Genomic DNA, 18,381 nt, shown 5'->3' with positions numbered 1-18,381 from the left:
GAAGAAGAAAAGAAGAAGGAGAAGAAGAAGAAGAAAAAGAAGAAGAAGAAGAAGAAGAAGAAGAAGAAGAAGAAGAAGAAGAAGAAGAAGAAGTAGAGCATACCTTTAACATACATAGGATAGGAAAGACTAGGCCTTCAACCTGTACTTAGGACTGTATATGCTGAAAGGATACATCCACTCTCTTTCATTTGTTTGTATCCACTCTTGCATAGATATCACACACATAGCATGAAATGAACACTACAATAACATTGTCAGCAATTAAGATATAGGCAAATCCGATTTTATTCATTTCTGTTTTATCTACCTTGCAAGCCCACACAAGTACAGCAGACTATATAAATTTCTTAAGTTATTATCTATGTCAATGAAATACAATATATCTATTAGACTCTTAGCTTACTTCGCTACACATTGAACACCTATAAATGTCTACATATGAATACAGAGGAGACCGGATTAGTTTTCAGTTTGAAAAGCGGTGTGAAGAAATGTCAACATTTGGGACAAAGTTACAACAGTTTTCTTCAAGACTTCTTAGTTTGTGTATCCTTTAAATGCTGAGTTAAGAATTTATCATGTCATTTTTTATTGCTCAGGTTTCCAATCTTGAAAAGGTATCAACCTCATGGGTAGAACCTAAACCGGCACTTTTGAAGAAAAAAAAATCCCATTACATTTAAGAAATACGCAAAAATCATGATTTATTTTACCCTTTGAATACTAATTTACAATATTGATTATTTGTCAATAAGAAAACAGGTACTCAGGATTTTTACTTCAAATATTATTAACCCTTCAGTAAACTGTGGAGGAAAACAACCACATAAAGTAATGATGTAAAGATTGGACACGGCTATATTTTTACAAGCATATAATTTCTGGTAAAATCTCAAAACACAAACCATTATATAATAATAATAACTCAAACTAAATAAAAACATCTTTACTTACGGTACTAAAACCTGTCAATTCGAGCATAGCAAAATAAACTAATGCACAAGCAGCTTGGAATAAAATGTATTCCTCTGATTTCAATACACATAACAGTTTCAGCAAAGGAAAATGAACTTGCATTATTTCATTTTAAAATGAATAGTCACCTAGGTACAACAATATAATCATGTCTAGTTAAATGTAAGAACAAGAAAAGTGGTAGTAAGGTTTGAGCAAAAGAAACTCATTTCATAATCCAAGTGAGATTACTTGGGTCTAATAGCACCACAAATAAACATAGAAAAATCATAATTCAATTTACGCTATACGATTGCATTTCACAGTGTACATAAATAACTACGGTACTAGAACATGATCCTGAAAATGATCTCACAGTCATACCTGCTTTAACAACCACCTGTATAGAAAACCATCAGTCTATGAAGACCACATTTTGCATTTCCCTTGAAAATCAGTTCTCACTGAAACATGTACTAAAGGAGCCTGTGCGTAAAGACCAACTGCCTATAATGACCACTTTTCATGTTTCCTTCAAAGTCTTTCTCCTTGTATAAAAGTGTCTGGTGGTATACAAACAATTAGGCATTTACTCTATCTGTATTGTATTCTTCCATTCCTCTCGGCTTTATAAATGAACCATCCATTTCCTGTATGGGTTAATAAAAACGCAATGTTCATTGAAGATTTCAGGAATTGCAATAAGCTAGTCAGCCCCTTGTAGTGAAATTAGGTGTTTGTTTTTTGTTTCACGGTCCGCATTGTTTAAAATATCAAAGACAAAGCATAATTTGGTCCCTTTACATTGTTTGGGGTCTCCAGGAATCTTAAACTAGTCCTCTTTCACACAAGAGCAATCTCTGAGTTCATACATGATCAATCTTTGCCATGCTGAATGTAATAAGGGTAATTAATAACTTCAAGTTGAAATATGACCCAATAATAACAAAGTGGCAGAGCTCCTACACTATTCACTGTAATTAAACAACATAAGGACTGCGACTGCAGCACTATTTAACACACAACATAATCTTCAGGAATAAAAACAATAACGTAAGAAGGAATGTCAGTCACAACAAGATTAATACAAAATTGAGTAATTTAAGTTTACACGTAAAACCATTTGCCATACTAACATATAAAAAGTAATATTCACATATAAATAAGTGTTGCTCCACATTTAAAGCATTCATTTACACTATTTACATAATTATAGATACAGCTTTTGTGATGAAAAATCAAAATTCAGCTTTTGAAATAAATCATCAATTCTAAGATACAAGATAATCACAATGAAAAGAGAACATCACTGATTGCAGGCCCTTGCCAAAATTGCTGTTTATCAGATTTTTAACCATTGTCAATATCAATATGTCTATAAAAGTGAAGCAGTAATGGTAAATAATTAACTTGGGTGGGGGAGGCTAGCAGCCTTCCTCCTTTAAAAAAAAAACCCTAAATGGTCATGAAGGAAAGTGCAGTTTGAGAGAAACCGAGCCGTTTTCGTTAGACCCATCCACTTAGAATCAGCTACCACCCAACTGCATTTAAAAAGCGTTGAAAGGATGCTCTATGGCATAGTGGTTCATTTCAATAAAAACATTGTGGTCTGTATTCTACTAATTCAGTTAAATCTGACCCTGGGTCTAGGGTCAAGTTTGACAAAGGAAATTTAGACCCCAGACTTAACTTTTTTTGATAAAACCCATTTTGAACAAGACCTTAAGCCCAGAGCGGGTTAAATTTGAGTAGAATATGGGCATGTGAGTTTGAATCCTTGCCATATATAGTTCTGTCCTCGGATAAGGCATTTCATCTATCATTGCCTCTCCTGAAAAATGACCCAGGTGTTGTAAATGTGTATCCGTTATACATCAATTCCAGTGGCTTTGTCAAAAAAATTTTTACAGACAGCTATGCTTTGGCCAAGGTAATTTAAAAATACTAGGAATCAAGATTGTCACCTCATAAAGAAATTTATGAATATTAAGTAAGTACCTTAAAGCCTATCTGCACTAGTTTGGCCGGGAGGGATTAGACCTCCCTGCATGGTCAACAACAGGTGGTTATCTCATTAAATCGGCTCTCAATTAACATCAGAAAAAGGGCATGGTCACCACTTAGGCATTGTTTGCTATATAGAGGTCGCAAGTAGCTATAAGTAGTGCAGTGGGGCTTTAAGTACCCATTTCATGTTATAAATAAAGTGCAACTTTCTGAAATTATCATCACTGCACATCCCTTGGTTTGGTCGAATATGTTCCAATAAATTGACTGTTTTCACTTTGAATCAAGCAATGAATCATTATATCACATTAGACAATGGAAAATCTTACAAGTTACAACCAAACAGAGCCAATACAATACAGCTAGTTAGAAAAAAAATTGTAACAGCTTCTTTACAAACATATAGTTTGTATACATTCATTTCTAATACATTATTTTGAACATGAGGCAGGCTTTACGAAACACATTCTTTTACATATTCATATTTACGATGCATAATTCATCAGCAACAAAAAAATTCAATAGACAATCCATTTGACTTACTTATAAATTAATTCTGTTTTTAGTCATCCTTTTTACCTATTCCTGGTTGCGTCCATGAAACTGTTTCTCTGAGCATATTATATAAAACTGTTATTTCCTAAATTTATAAAGTGTTAATCTGTCGTACAACAGTGTATTGGTAAGTACAGAATATATCAGTCATTTAAGTAATGCATAACTGGTAACATGGCAAGATAAAAAGCTTATAGCAACTGGTTATGTTAGCCTGTAAGATTAAATACTCCTACATTTAATTATCATGTTTTGTAGTACCTGCTATGCAGTTCTATTGCAAGAGAATGTGTTTAAAAGAAAATTGTTTTGCTAATCACTTATCCCTTTATACAGATCAACTACTAGTACACTTTGTATGCGATATCTATTTATCTACCACTGGGAAAACACCAAAATTAATGGTAAAGATGGATGTATACTAATGAGAAAATGAAAGATTATATAGATGGGTGAAGGATACTTCTCAAAAAAGCTATCATACTAGAAATATCTGCAGTTCTATTTTTCGTCTTGTAGTATTTTTCTACTCATTTATTCAAATATTACTCAGTATACACTTATTGCTGAAAATATAACTTATGCCATTGAATCCATAAGGTAAATGCACCAAAAATGAAACAATAATTCAGAAGATATTAAATACAACTTGACAATTTGCTTTTCCTCTATTTGACACCTTAATTCACACAAGTCCATTTTGCAAAAGGCAAAAAACCAAAACATCAATGCTCCAAAGAACATCATAATTTTCCTTTTCCATTTCTATAAAAGCAGATTTATAAACTTTATTTTACAACTACATGTATTCTTTAGATATTATTTTTCCATTTTTTTAATGGGGACCCATTGAAACAATGAAAAACACAGAAGAGGTAAAAAAAAATTGATTCTGCCTAAAAGGCCAAAGAAGTGTAGTTCCGAATAATTAAAAACAAATCTTGTCATTTCCAGTTTAATTATTTGGTCCCAGTTGATTCAACTTCTGCTAGTTTGACTGTATACAGTGTTTTAGCACACTTTAGTAGCCTGCACACATGTACACTGTAAGCCTCTTACAATATTGTACAATTGACAATAGTTCATGGTTTAAATGATGAATGAATAGTAACTTGGGTGCATTTGTTTTCACATATTCCTGTACAGTTTTGCAAAACAGCTTCAAATACCTTGAGATACACATTTAAAACTCATCAAATTCTTCTAGTCATTTTAATGTTTTGGCCGAGGTTACTTTCTTGGAACCAACATGTAATAACATGTAATGTACATTATATTCCCATCTTTCTTTAAACACAATCTTCAAATGTTTATTGTTACATATTTTTTATACACAAATCAAAAAAATTATAATTATAAAGAGGCAGAGCACGATATTTGCCGGATCATTCACACATATATGCATCTACATGTAGTCTAATATCGTAATTTAATTTCATGGCAATGAATACCCAAATATCAAACACTGGTTCCTTGCTACTGATATTTACAAGCTACATGTATAGTACAATCAACAGTCATTGTAAAATGAAGACACAGAAAGATTAAGTGACATTTCTAGAAAAATGCAATAATTCATAATTTCCATTTTCATTCAAATGAACTAGTGAGAACTCATGCATAGAATTTAGACAAAATGGTTGGCAGACATTTCTAAAGTGGCAACTTGTACATTAAGAAGAAATTCAAAGGGGAAGTCATTTATCATGGCTATATGAAAAGAACTGGATCTTTATATTTTTTGCGCAATTACTATCCTAATTTGCAGCACAACAGACCAAACTTAACTTAAAGTCTGTAGCCAAAATGAATTATTTCATCACGATCACCTCCCATGCTGTATATCATATTATTTTTGTTTTAAAGTACATCTTCATTCAAAGACGTCATCAAATATTTTCTAAATTTGGGCTGTTATAGTGACTAGATTGTTCTATAAAATATATCTTTCATTAAATATGTCTATGTTTTCATTAACAAAACTATTTTTTTTTAAAATCATGTTCCCAAATATTGTTATAAGCTATATAATGCAAGAAGCTCTTGCATGTACGTACACCAGATGAACAGTCAAACCTGTCTTAGTGGCCACCTGTCTATAAAGGCCACCTGTCTACAGAGGCCATGCACTTTGTCTCCCTTGAGAACAAAACGTTTGTTGTAGAACCTGTCTAGGAAGGCCACCTATGTTTACACTGTGGCCACTTTTACTGTTTCAATGGGGTGGCCTTATTAGACAGGTTTGACTGTGTATCCTTCCCAACTCACATGTAGCAGCAAGTTCAATAAAAAGATTGTTAGAACCAGAAATTCTTCAGAGGATGGCAAATTAAAGTTATACTGAGTTATACTGAGTTTGTAAATCCAAATTAATCTCCTGAAGTAATGTGGTCTATATCAGGGATTTTCATCAATTCTTGAGGATTAATTGCCAGTACTAAATTACAGAGACACACACCATCAAGATCATTAAACGATCAAAAAGAATTACTAGAGTTCCTTGAATTACAATAAAGAGTGTATCTACAAAGAATCTTTAAATCCAGAAGAATACATCAAGGCCATAAAGTAATTCCCCACATTTTGAAGTAAACTTTCACATTTGCATACAACATACATAATACGGATAAAGAAATTTCAGAAAAAGGAAGAATCACATTTCTTTTAAAGTCAACACATGTTGTCCCTTTTTTTAAAGGGAGACGTTACATGTAAGAGCATAAACGACAAAGAAATCAGTGAAAAAGAGAATTATACTGCAGTTATAATATGCAACACATTCTCACTCTGTACCTACATGAATGATATCACACAAATGAAGAACACCTTAGTCATGAAACATGTACTTGTCCCAAGTAAGCCATTGCACACAGGTCAGACACCCTATTATCTGATGAGAATGAGATGTTAACTTGAGAGGGCAGCAGACTATCTCACTTGTCCGACTTCTTGCCTTTGCCCCCTGACCTGGTAAGGAAGAAAACAATAAGGAGGAATACCGGTAAGGTTGAATACGAGGAAAAAACATGAAACAAATAGCAAATTCAGATAGACAGAAATTTAAAAGATACTATGTCCCTTTTGCAGCCATCATCAAATTCTGTAGAACTTTGCAGGAATTACGAATATCAGCGTGTTTCTATTAGAAGCCATTATCCAGTTAATGGCCAATAAGGGATAAATTTTGCGTAATAGAAACTGACTTTCTCCGCTATTATCCGGATAATGGCCGTGAGATCTTTTAAAAGGATAATGCAGGGACAGCTAACCGGATAACGTAAGTAGAATCTCACAACGTTCCGATTGAGTGCACATAGCGGAGAGAAACCGAAAATCGAAGCGATCACGTTCACGTGATTGGAATATTTCACCCCGACGCGCGCGACACTAAAATCCCAGGTTGACCTACAGTAGCAGTCCCATAATACTTTGCGGTGACATTAGCCAGAGTACGATGAACTTTTTTTCACAGCCTTTTAACCCGTGTAATCGGAGCATTCTTTTAATCCGGATAATGCGCGTAGATAGAAACTGCCCTTCCCTGGCATTATACGCTATTTTCTGGAGAACATTATAAACAGATAAATTCAGTATAACTAATAGAAACACGCTGCATGTAATGTATGTCCTATCTGTGAAATTTGAACGTTAGCAGTGTCCTCATATTCAAATTATGCAAGGAAATCCGTTTACTTGCTAGACTTCACTGTAAGACACTATTGAGTGACTGACTGGCTTCTGTTCTTCTTTGGTAATAACATACATAAAATGAGCTGTAAAGGGTACATGAGCATTTGTCTACATCAATAACCCACTTCTTAAATGGCCAAAGTTAAACTGATTGAATCTCTGTGCAGCACAAAACGTACAACCATTCAGTACAATAGCCTGAAAATCTGAAAATCAGACTATTACTTACCGGTACTGACTTGGTAGCACTTAAGTCAATTTGACAACTAATAGTCATTATTTTCCCACTTAACGACAGTTTTAATAATCTACTGCAATCAAAGCAGATGGTGCAGCTGTCAATTCACTTATCAATCTTGAATCAACTCAATTGTCGATACTGAATTCTTATCGCTGAACTTATACTCCCCAAGGACCCTCAAACATGTCTTCCCATCTCAAAGCAGAATCTAGGGGTCTTCAAAATAGAGGCAACTTTAATAGGCAAGATCTTTCCTTGAATTATTATATTGAATATTTTGCTGAGGAAAATGCTCACTTGATATATCAATATATATGCTGAAAATATTTTATTTTGTTTGCAACAGGGAAAGTAATCTTTTAAGATTTTCCTTCTGATATGATACCAGCCATTTGTTTGCTCTCAATAATATACCTTAAGGAGAATAATTAACATGAATGAGTGTCTATGGTAAATATAATCATATGAAAGTGTCAGTGTGATGTACAAATCATTACATGATATTCAAACAAGCATTAATTCAAGTCTATTTAAATTGATAAGAGCTAGGGCCTCATGGATCTCAACGGACAGTGCATTAGTCAAAATGTCTACTTCCGTTTAATAATGTTTTACTATAAAACAGGGTATTTACTTAGGGACCATCTTACATGAATCGGCTGAAAAGTCTATCAAGTGACACTCAATCCTATATGTTTTTGCGTACAAAGTGCATTAGACCGTTCACCACTATTCTGTGCGTGTGCCCATTGCTTGCATTCTCTTAGGGGCACAAACACATGCATATACGAGATACATGAAACTCATCGCATGAGACCGCAATTATCACAAATCGATAAACACATACTGAACACATATCCCCATTCAATATATATTCAACTCCAAATTCAGAATTTCCCTCGTAAAATAAAATATTTAAACGTTGGACTATGGCATCACTTAGAAAATTACTGTGTTGGTTCATATATTTGTCACATTAATAATAAATAATTAAACGTTTTTGGTATAGTGCATTTATAACACATGTCTCTATGTACTTTACAGAGTACAGAAGGGGTTGAAATGGTGCACTGGGTTCATAATTAATTTTCAGATTCCTGAGTACCCAACGCAAACTTACTTCTTCTTGTTTTTGGGCGATGTTGACTGGAACATGCTGGAGGCTGACATGAGGTTCTCGATGTACTGGCCTAGGACCTGGTTCTCGGATTTGAGCTTCAAGTTTTCTTCTTTCACTTTGTCTACTCGGAGAGAGAGGTCTGCAAATCAAAAGCATTCAAAAAGTTGGGTTAAAGGTACTATATCCCTTTTGCAGCCAACCTCAAATGCTGTAGAACTTTGCAGGAATTATGAATATGTCATATATGTCCTATCTGTGAAATTTAAACGTTAGCAGTGTCCTCATATTCAAATTATGCAAGGAAACCCGTTTACTTGCTAGACTTCACTGTCAGACACTATTGAGTGACTGACTGGCTTTTTTTCTTCTTTGGTAATAACATACATGAAAAGAGTTGTAAAGGGTACATGAGCATTTGTCTACATCAATAACCCACTTCTTGTCATGGCCAAGATTAAACTGATTGAATCTTTGCGCAGCATAAAACGTATTACCATTCGTTACAATTGTCTGAAAATCAAGACTAGTACTTTTGGGCTCTATAGCCCTAAAGTCCATTTGACAACTAATAGTCGTTATTTTCCCACTTGAAGACATTTTCAAGCCCCACCATTTTTAGGGAAGTTCTAAATTAGTAATATCTTTCAAATGCAGTTGGAATTTAACCTTTTCATTTTTTTGGCCTGCAAATGGGACATAGTACCTTTAACCTCATGTTCAGGTATGGTGAGGACCCCAAAACTTATCATTATATTTCTTTGACTTTACTTGAATAATAGCGAGATACTAATAATCTTAAATGCTGGGCCCTGTTGCATAAAACTTACCATTAATGGTAACTTTGCCATCAATGGCAAGTACCATGGTAACAGGGCTCACCAGCCAATCAAAATCAAGGTTTCCATGGCAGTTACCATTGATGGCAAAATTCCCATCAATCGTAAATTTTGTGCAACAGGGCCCTGGTGACCTGCTCTTCATACACAATTTTGAGGTGACATATAATTCATACTCAGCCCTGATCCTGTGAATAAATTGTCACGTGCAACAGACACGTACAACGTATGGTATGCATTGTCTACTGTCCCCTAACAATTTTGCAATTCTCTTTCTTTTCTTCCTCTCTATCCTTTGAACGTTACTCCCTCGCTCTGTGCAAGTTCCCAAAACCCCATCTTTTCATATAAATTCATGTTAACCCCTCCTGTATCTTACATTGTACATGTACATTGCTTGTACTTCATACTTCACGACTCAGACTGTAACACATGAACCCAAAAATATTCACCCCAAAATCTTAAAATGTCCAAATTCAACCAGGATCCAAATCAACCAATGCATTCACATGTATATAGACCATAACAAACTAAATCCAGAGTCCCTGTGAAACAAAATGTGTGTGGAACCTTGTACATAAGAGATTTCCATTTACCATCTAGAGTATTCTGTAGTTCCAGGACCTGACATATTAGCCTAGCCTTCTCCTCAGCATCTTCCCCATCGTCTGTGGAGCAATCGTTGGCTCGGTTGACATCTGTGGGAAGGGTAGTGGAGTCTGCAAAGAAAAACAAAGCAAAGGCCCTCTTGAAGAATTTCTGAAAGAATTTATTATACTAGTACAGGCCTTAAATTTCAATATTTTTAGGGCAAGACCACTTTTTTGTAGGGCACATTCCTATATTACAGAACAAATAGGAAGAATTGGAAAGTACACAACAAATCTCCAAGGCCAATGAAAGGGGCATTGAGGCCAATCAAAAGGGCATCCACGGCCATGGCCTTGGATTAATTTAAGCCCTGCTACTACAGTTAGCACTGGTTAGAAAATAAGCACTTTGGTCAACTACAAGTATAAAACCAAATAAACCAACTTATAATGATTAAGGTGCTATTTAAACAACAACAGTTATTATTTGTTAAATCTGTCACAAACTGGTCTATTCGCAATATTTATTCAAAAAGTTCAATACACACATCATTACAATATTATTTTGATATTTCTGCCACATTGACAAGACCTGGATAATTGCCTGGATTATTGTAGTCTGAATGTAATTTCCATGTACATGAATCTAGTACACTCTTTAACATGGTTTTGTTTGTATTTAGTTTATTTCATTTTTTCTTTCCATTCTTCATTGAACTTTGAAGGCAATTTTTCAATGTTTACTGTGAAATACATCCCCCAACCACAAATTATTCCAGTAGATTTACATGGGAATCTTACTTTCTTAGTCCTTACTACAACGCATGGAATTTAGTTACTCTATGATGGAAATTTATAGGGTCTAGACATTTAAAGGGAAAGGGATGGGTGAGAAAAAGAGAAGACAAGATACTAAAATTAACCATCATGCAAATGCAATGAGAGATGAAAATAGAATGAAAGAGTGGGATGGAATACAAAAATTGCAAAAGTGAATTTCCACAAGTTGTGAACATTTATTATTTTATTTATTTTTATTTATTTACTATTCCAATTTTTGATATCTACCAGTAATTTTTGTTGTGGCACAACATCCAAACAAGGGGAGGGGGGAGGGGCATCCATACTGTTATGGTTAGACTTCATGCGTTGTTGGAGTTTACAGGAGGGGGGTGTCAGGAATATAATCAGATTCAACGGAAAAACTTTGCTACCCTGTCCTTTTTTTTCTCTTCAATTTTTTAAAAATCTCATGCCCTGATCTCATAATAATAATAATAATAATAATCATCATTTAAAGTCCACTCCAAATTTTATTAAACCAAAAATGGAAATTCTTTTTCATCGTGAGCCTGGCAGCCACTGAGCAGCGCCAGATCGACGTTGCTCTATCCCCTTATTGTTGAATGCCAAACGAGGTAGCAGCAACTCCCGTCTTTTAACGTCTTTTGGTATGACGCGACCGGAGTTCAAACCGACGACGACCTCCCGGTTGTGAGGCGGACGCTCTAATGACTGAGCCAACACATGCATAAACACACATGACACATTCAACTTTAAAGGCTAATTTATGTTAATGTTAACGCAGTGCGCATATACATGGAAGGGTTATTGCTGTGTGTAAATTTGAAGTCTATTAGAAAATAATAGTAGCCCTACTTAAATATTAGAATGATTCAGATTACTGATACAGTGTTAGTCTACCAGTTTTTCAAGTGCAACATGATCTATACATACTAGACTCTAGACTAGTCTAGACTATAAATCAGAATTCTGATATCCTTCTCTTTCACACTCATCATGACAAAAATATTCACTCCTTATACTAGTACTAGGCAACTCAACACATAAGTGAGTCAAGATGACCGGGCCGAGTCCATGTCAAATTGATGCTCGTGTGCAGTGATGCATCATGCAACATCTCATTTCATCTCATCTGCAATACATTTAGATGACATCATCATGATCAGCTTGAACTGTACTCACCGTTATCCTCTTTTGTCATATTAGACATTGCTTGATCAACATAAACGAGAGTGATAAAGTTCTTCCTTCTTAAGAAAGGAGCCAATCGAGATATTTAATCAAGATTTCTTCGCTCTAAGTTCTTAAAATCCTCCAGGCGATCACAGCATCTGATGCAGTTCGTGTAATACCATAGGCATTTGCACAGTGTTGAATGCGGACACGCCTTTGCATGCGATTTGCACGTAATAACACGTCCACGGCATCCAATCACAACTTGCGCGATCTAGATTATCATCCACCGAACATTGTCAAAAAACCTTATATAATTGGAAGAATCACTGTTAAAAATCCGATTAGATTGTTAATTTACAGAAAGTCACATATGGTTTGCACAGCTACAATTTCTCGTGGTTACGGCAAACATACTATTTGTGGCCCGTTTTTCCCTCGGCCCTCGGTCTCCTTTTTCTTTTTCTCAGCTGCTGACTGGAAAGATTACGTGAACAGTAACGTAGAGGGCCGCGTATTCATGACATCGTTTTTCGACTAAACTGGACGATGTGACTTCGACCTATAATTTCTGTGTCACCAACATCGTTATCATCATCAAAATCCGACCATGAACATTATCTCTTCTTATTCTTTGCATCATTTCCCATGCCATCACCATCCATTATGGTAAATGATTCCATCAGTTACTTTATTCTACATATATTCTTTTGTCATGTGTAAATTTGAAATGTGTGTTTGTTATATATTTGTAAAAATGCAAAAGAAAATCAAACGGAAATAAATCAATCAATCAAATCAATAAAATTATCAACACCATTGATGTCCGAGGCACAACCGGCATCATCAACTACATAGTTATAATATTTACTATCACCATCACAGTCATCATCATTATTATAAATATCATCATCATCTTCAGTATTCTTCACCATCATAGTTCTTACCACCATCACCAACCCTCATCTTCATCACATATAGGAGCAATATTTTTATTATTTTTTTGTGTGCCCAATTCGTGAGAAAATTTTTAGCGGCTCATCAGCCAGCCGGTGAATAAGCGGGGGGGGGGGGGGGGGGGGGGGGGGGGGGGGGGGGGGGGGGGGGGGGGGGGGGGGGGGGGGGGGGGGGGGGGGTATAAGCACTGTTTGGAGGGGGTTGAGTACACACTCCCTTTCTTTTCTCAACACCCCCCCCCCCCCCCCCTCTTTGAGCAAAAACAAAAACAAAACCCTTTTTTCAATTTTTTGCCAGGTTGGGGGGGGGGGATTTCATTTCTTGTTTAAAAAAGGTAAAATTAACGTTACAATTTTTTTTTCGCCGGAGAGGGAAGTCGGGCCCGATGCCCCCCCCCCCCCTATGGATCCGCCCCTTATGTATTGAATTGATAAACCATACGTCATGTATGGTGATACAAATTCAAATTCAAACTTTATTTATTTCAATCCAAACAGATAAGATCATTCTCAATTTGGGGTACATTGGATAATATGAAATTTCAAAGTTATTGTGTAACATAGATTTTTTTTTAAAACCATCAATGATCTACTAATTTCGTATATGGTCGTATTTATATCATAAAATAGACAATCAAAATATATTAATAGTACATGTATAAAGATAAACAGCAATCTAATTAACAGAGGTAAGAAAATACGTGGTCAAAAAACAGTTCTTGAACTTTGTATATATATACGTATACATATTACATACAAATACATATTATATGTATTTATTTATTTATATGTTTTTTTAATTTTTTTAATAATAATGATTAAAAAAACGGAGGAAGGGGGGATGTTATAATAATAACAATAATATAATAATAACGTTTTATTTACCCAGGGTATAGCCAGTTATGAAACTGCTCTTCCAGCGGGCCCTGCATAATATAATATGTTATTACTACCCTTCTCTAGCTAGAAGGCAGAAGGTCCCATTGTTATAAGTCTTTGGTATGACTCGGCCGGGGTTCGAACCCACGACCTCCCGTTCATTAGGCCGGCGCCCTAACCACTGAGCCACCATGCCCGGTTATTAAATATAAATATTAAAATATGTATTTTAATGTTGATTTATTGTTTTTCAGTAGTTCTATTCGTTTGTCGTACATTTCGCTTATTCCAAATTATATTATTGCATTTATGTCGGTTTCGTCATTGGACATCATTATGATTATCATGTAAACTCTGTATATCTGTATTTCTGTCTGCCACCCTCTCTCTCTCTCTCTATCTATCTATCTCTCTCCCTCCCTCCCTCCCTCCCTCCCCTCCGCCGTGTATGTGTGTTTGTATGACGATCTTTCTATCCCCCTCTGTCTCTCTGTCTCTCTCCTTCTCCATGAGTAGAAATATTATCGAGATTTCAATGTTTCATCCTGTCGCGGTATCTTTACAGTTACAAGTTAGGCTCTCGTGATTTTAACGTCTTTCTCTTAAATAATTCAGACAATAGACTGACCACCCAAAATTATGAATTTAAATTAACTAATTTTAATGTTAATATTCAATATTTCATGAAATGACAATGAACATATTAAATGTATAAAGAACTTTCCGAATATTGCATCCCCTATGGTTACATCACCATTATGATAAATGCATGTATTTTTTTTTTCTCTTATCCTCAAGCGAGGTTTTTATTTCCATAATAGTAATACATTTGTACATTAATAACTCAATGATTGAGTGGAAAAGAACATAGGCTAAAGATTAAAGTACATTCAACAATAATTCTTCCAGCTTAGTATTATTTTCTTTGCTAACACATTCATATCTTAAAAATAATCTTAGCAACGACTTGAATTCAAAAAACAAAGTATGTGGGTAGTAAACAGAACCATTAACAATCTTCTTAACGTAACATTATAAATGCATGTATAACATTCCACCACTGACGCTTCAACGATATGAATTTATGATTTTGGTAAAGAGTCAGTATAAAGTACACGTCTCCTATTTATAAACACCCCATTCAATGGGATATCTAAGACATATTTCAAAACACATGTAGCATCGAGTAAGGAGGATAGTGAATGTAAAACATAAAATAGTTTTTGTGCTTTATCCTGAAAAATCGAAGACCTTGTCGGCTTTAAACATGATCCGAGCTAACGACTCAAGTAACTGCTTGCCCGGTCGGTGATACCATTTGAGAATCCTTGTCGTTTGGAATGAAAGGGCACCAGTCCATTGAGGAATTAATGTAAGTGAAAATATTGATGTTTACCTGATCTTCCACCAAATATATATATATATATATATATCTTCCACCAACAAAAAATATATGTATATCATAAATCATTAAGTCAACGAGGACCTTCCTTTGATTTTCCTTGCAAAGAAATGTATATAAAGTAAAGATGTTGACATGTTGAATTTGAAATACATGTAATATATTTACATCAAGTCACCCTATCGCAAGAACACAAAATGAAAACTAAACATAAGATTTGTCACAAAGACGAAATAGGTTTTATGCCGCTTTGATCGAGAGATAAGTGTAAAGACCATATTATAATGGCAGATTTTGCAGTCTTCACCTTAGATCTTAATTTTGACCACGATCCCCTATCAGAATCGATTTCAATAATTGTTTTCATTTAAGTGGCACTATGTAATTGACGGCAAAGCTTTGGCTCTCCGGGGTTCACTTTCTGAAATATATCGCTACGGATATCGTCTGGGAAACTTGGAATGAATTGAATCGAATTTATCAATTCTCCACCATTGAAACAAAAGATATATAAATGTACAAATACAATGTCAATATGACGTTATACAGCGATAAACATTATTTAAAGAGTTCTGTGTCAAGAGTAAAACAATAAATGACTACTTACAATGACTTTGTGATCGGTCGTAAAATACAGTCAGAAATATAGCACATGTGCTAGTCGAGCCTGACCCTCGTTATCTAAATAAAAGCCACACAAAAAGTAAACGAAGAATACACGATGGGTTTGCAAATTCTATAACAAAAACAATTGTGTCTATTATTACAATCCAAACAACGAGACTGGTTGCTATATAATTATAACTATATAATTACAAAGTTATAATTTGTGTTTTTCACCTATTTTCACCACAGAGTAATTTTGTGAGCTTTTTACGAAAGGAGGTTCTTAATCTTTCGATTCTTAGATCAGTAGGAAGCATATCCCAAAAATCACTTCCAGCAAACGAAACAGAAACTTCTTTGGTCTGCTTTGAATGAAGGAAGACCTAATAGTCGACCAGAACATTTTAACTTCCGTGCTTTATTTACAAGCGCAATGCCACTCTTCATTGATCTTATAATACTCGGCTACGAATAATTCTTAACCAACTAATGTCTGTAACATTGAGATATCAGTCAATCTACCATAGCTTCTAATAATATAATCCATCACTTAGCGTCTCCATTAAGAATCATATAGACATGATACAAGAATGTTAGCATAACCATCCCTATACTATATTGCCGAATGAGCTTCCTCCACTCTGTCTTTACACTCCGAGACTGAGGATCATTTCTACACATAGACCTTAAGCATGTTTATTCTACTCTCAGACTTTACTAATCCGTAAATTAACAAGTCATATCTTGTCTCAGGTATTCACATTAATACTAATTAAACTCATGACAATTCCTGAACTTTTCATGTATTTTTTCAAAAGTCATCTGCATCATTTTTATCCGAATCTACCCATTTCAGCGATTACTGAGCTTGAAAAGATACATCTTTAACAATTTATATTCTAAACTCCTTACAGTATTCAAGGAACTTGCAATTAATAATAGTCTGCATAGCACTATAGTAAACTTACAAACAACATCATGATTTCCTCTTACTAGAATTTTATATACACATATAATAATTATGTACATAGCGTTCATCATCATATTCTATTTAATTAACAAACAATAGTATACTAAATGTATTCATTTTATGATTACATACAAAGTAATCTGGGAGTAAAGTAGAAGGGGGTAAACAATACAGAAAGAGAGAAAGATTTCCCCAATATGAATTATCATTTCTAACAAATAATAATAAAATGATTTCTTTGTGATTATGCAAGTCTTCAATTACAATATCACATCAACCAATCCCGCACTTGCTCACTACTAGGCAGTGTGACAATTAGTTTTACAACAAGCACATTCCCCCAAAGAATTTCATCGTCTTCTTATTTTGTAATCAGGCCCTAACTCTATACTACTTCTATTTCCGAAAACATATTCTTTTATTCCCACCCGAAATACCATTTTCCAGCAAGGGTCAAAAGGGAAAGCAGTTTCTACAGAACTTTCTGAGATCGTCCCTGAGTCCGTGCAGGCAACTTTGTAAAATGTTCAAAAAGGTCTGAAACGTGTAAGAAATTGGTTCAACAAGCATTTTGACAAATTTTAAAGTTTGACGCTCGCCAACGCATGCTCACAAGCTTAGCTTCTACAGAGGTCCTAAAACCATTCACTTAATGATGTAATCCAGGCGCGTACACAGGGGAGGGGGGGGGGGGTTAACCCCCCCCCCCTTTGGTATTTTAATGTGTGTAAACCCTCCCCTCCCCCCATAACCCCCCTAAACCCCCCCCCCCCCTTAGGATTTTTTTTTTTTCAATTATTAAAAAAAAAAAAAAAAAAAAAAATTATTCCCATGGCTGACCTAAAAAAGGTAACCTTACTCCCCCCCCCCCCAACGGAGCAAAAATGCAAATTTTCATATGTCGAGACTAAAAAAAAAAAAAAGTTTCCTCTTACCCCCCCCCCCCCCCCCCCCGCTTATTTTCGGCCCGATTTATAAATGTTAACCCCCCCCCCCCCCTTGAAAAAATCCTGCGTACGCGCCTGATGTAATCAGGTTAGTATATGTTGACTAATGTACTATAACCAGTCTCTTTTTCATGTTAAAGTTATATTTTTGTGATAGTAATACATGTATGTACAGCGCCATGAGCGTCAGAGCCTGGCGGATACCGGCGCTACATAAATATCCATATTATTATTATTATTATTATATCATGTTTTGTGTGGTTTTGAATAAATGAACTTGAACTTGAAACTACTGTGCACATGGTGCGTTAATTCAATTGCAACATTCAAGGCCAATCAGTGACTCAGGCATATATAAATGCACATAATAAGTCGAGGCGCAGTCTTTAGCCACGAACGCAATGCCTTGATGCAGAGTACGATGGATTGACGCAAGGGTTTGGATTGTCCGACAATCGACTTTCGACGGATAACTGGTGTATTACGTTCTACACAAACAAATGAGTGCAAACAGAACATTTTGTGTGATATGTCAGCTCCATGGGCACATGCAAGTGTGCAACCGTCATTATCGGTAGTGATCTATTATTTACTTTAACCTGTGGCATACCAAATTGAAAAATCGTTCTGGTTGGCAAATGAGACATT

At 35.2% G+C, this 18,381-nt stretch overlaps 1 protein-coding gene across 1 annotated transcript; it reads right to left on the bottom strand.

Annotated features, from left to right (window-relative positions):
• Positions 1-264: 264 nt before the first annotated feature.
• Positions 265-12,458, bottom strand: LOC752528 (short coiled-coil protein B). Its single transcript, XM_001179444.4, has 4 exons — positions 11,983-12,458; positions 10,003-10,125; positions 8,571-8,709; positions 265-6,486 (listed from the first exon to the last, which is right to left on the bottom strand). Exons 1-4 carry the CDS (start codon positions 12,008-12,010, stop codon positions 6,453-6,455), a joined length of 324 nt encoding a protein of 107 aa, XP_001179444.2. The 5' UTR covers positions 12,011-12,458; the 3' UTR covers positions 265-6,452.
• Between the last annotated feature and the right edge of the window lie 5,923 nt (positions 12,459-18,381).

The sequence above is a fragment of the Strongylocentrotus purpuratus genome, unplaced genomic scaffold, assembly GCF_000002235.5.
Source record: "Strongylocentrotus purpuratus isolate Spur 01 unplaced genomic scaffold, Spur_5.0 spur5_scaffold_11, whole genome shotgun sequence".
NCBI classification, from domain to species: Eukaryota; Metazoa; Echinodermata; class Echinoidea; order Camarodonta; family Strongylocentrotidae; genus Strongylocentrotus; species Strongylocentrotus purpuratus.
This window is presented reverse-complemented; position numbering and strand designations above follow the sequence as displayed.

Bases quoted from the DNA above. Each gene is read 5' to 3' on its own strand.
- LOC752528 (XM_001179444.4), bottom strand. From the start codon at position 12,010: ATGTCTAATATGACAAAAGAGGATAACG. The intron at 10,126-11,982 runs GTGAGTACAGTT...TTTTCTTTGCAG, and splicing joins TATGACAAAAGAGGATAACG to ACTCCACTACCCTTCCCACA. The intron at 8,710-10,002 runs GTAAATGGAAAT...TTTGATTTGCAG, and splicing joins ACTACAGAATACTCTAGATG to ACCTCTCTCTCCGAGTAGAC.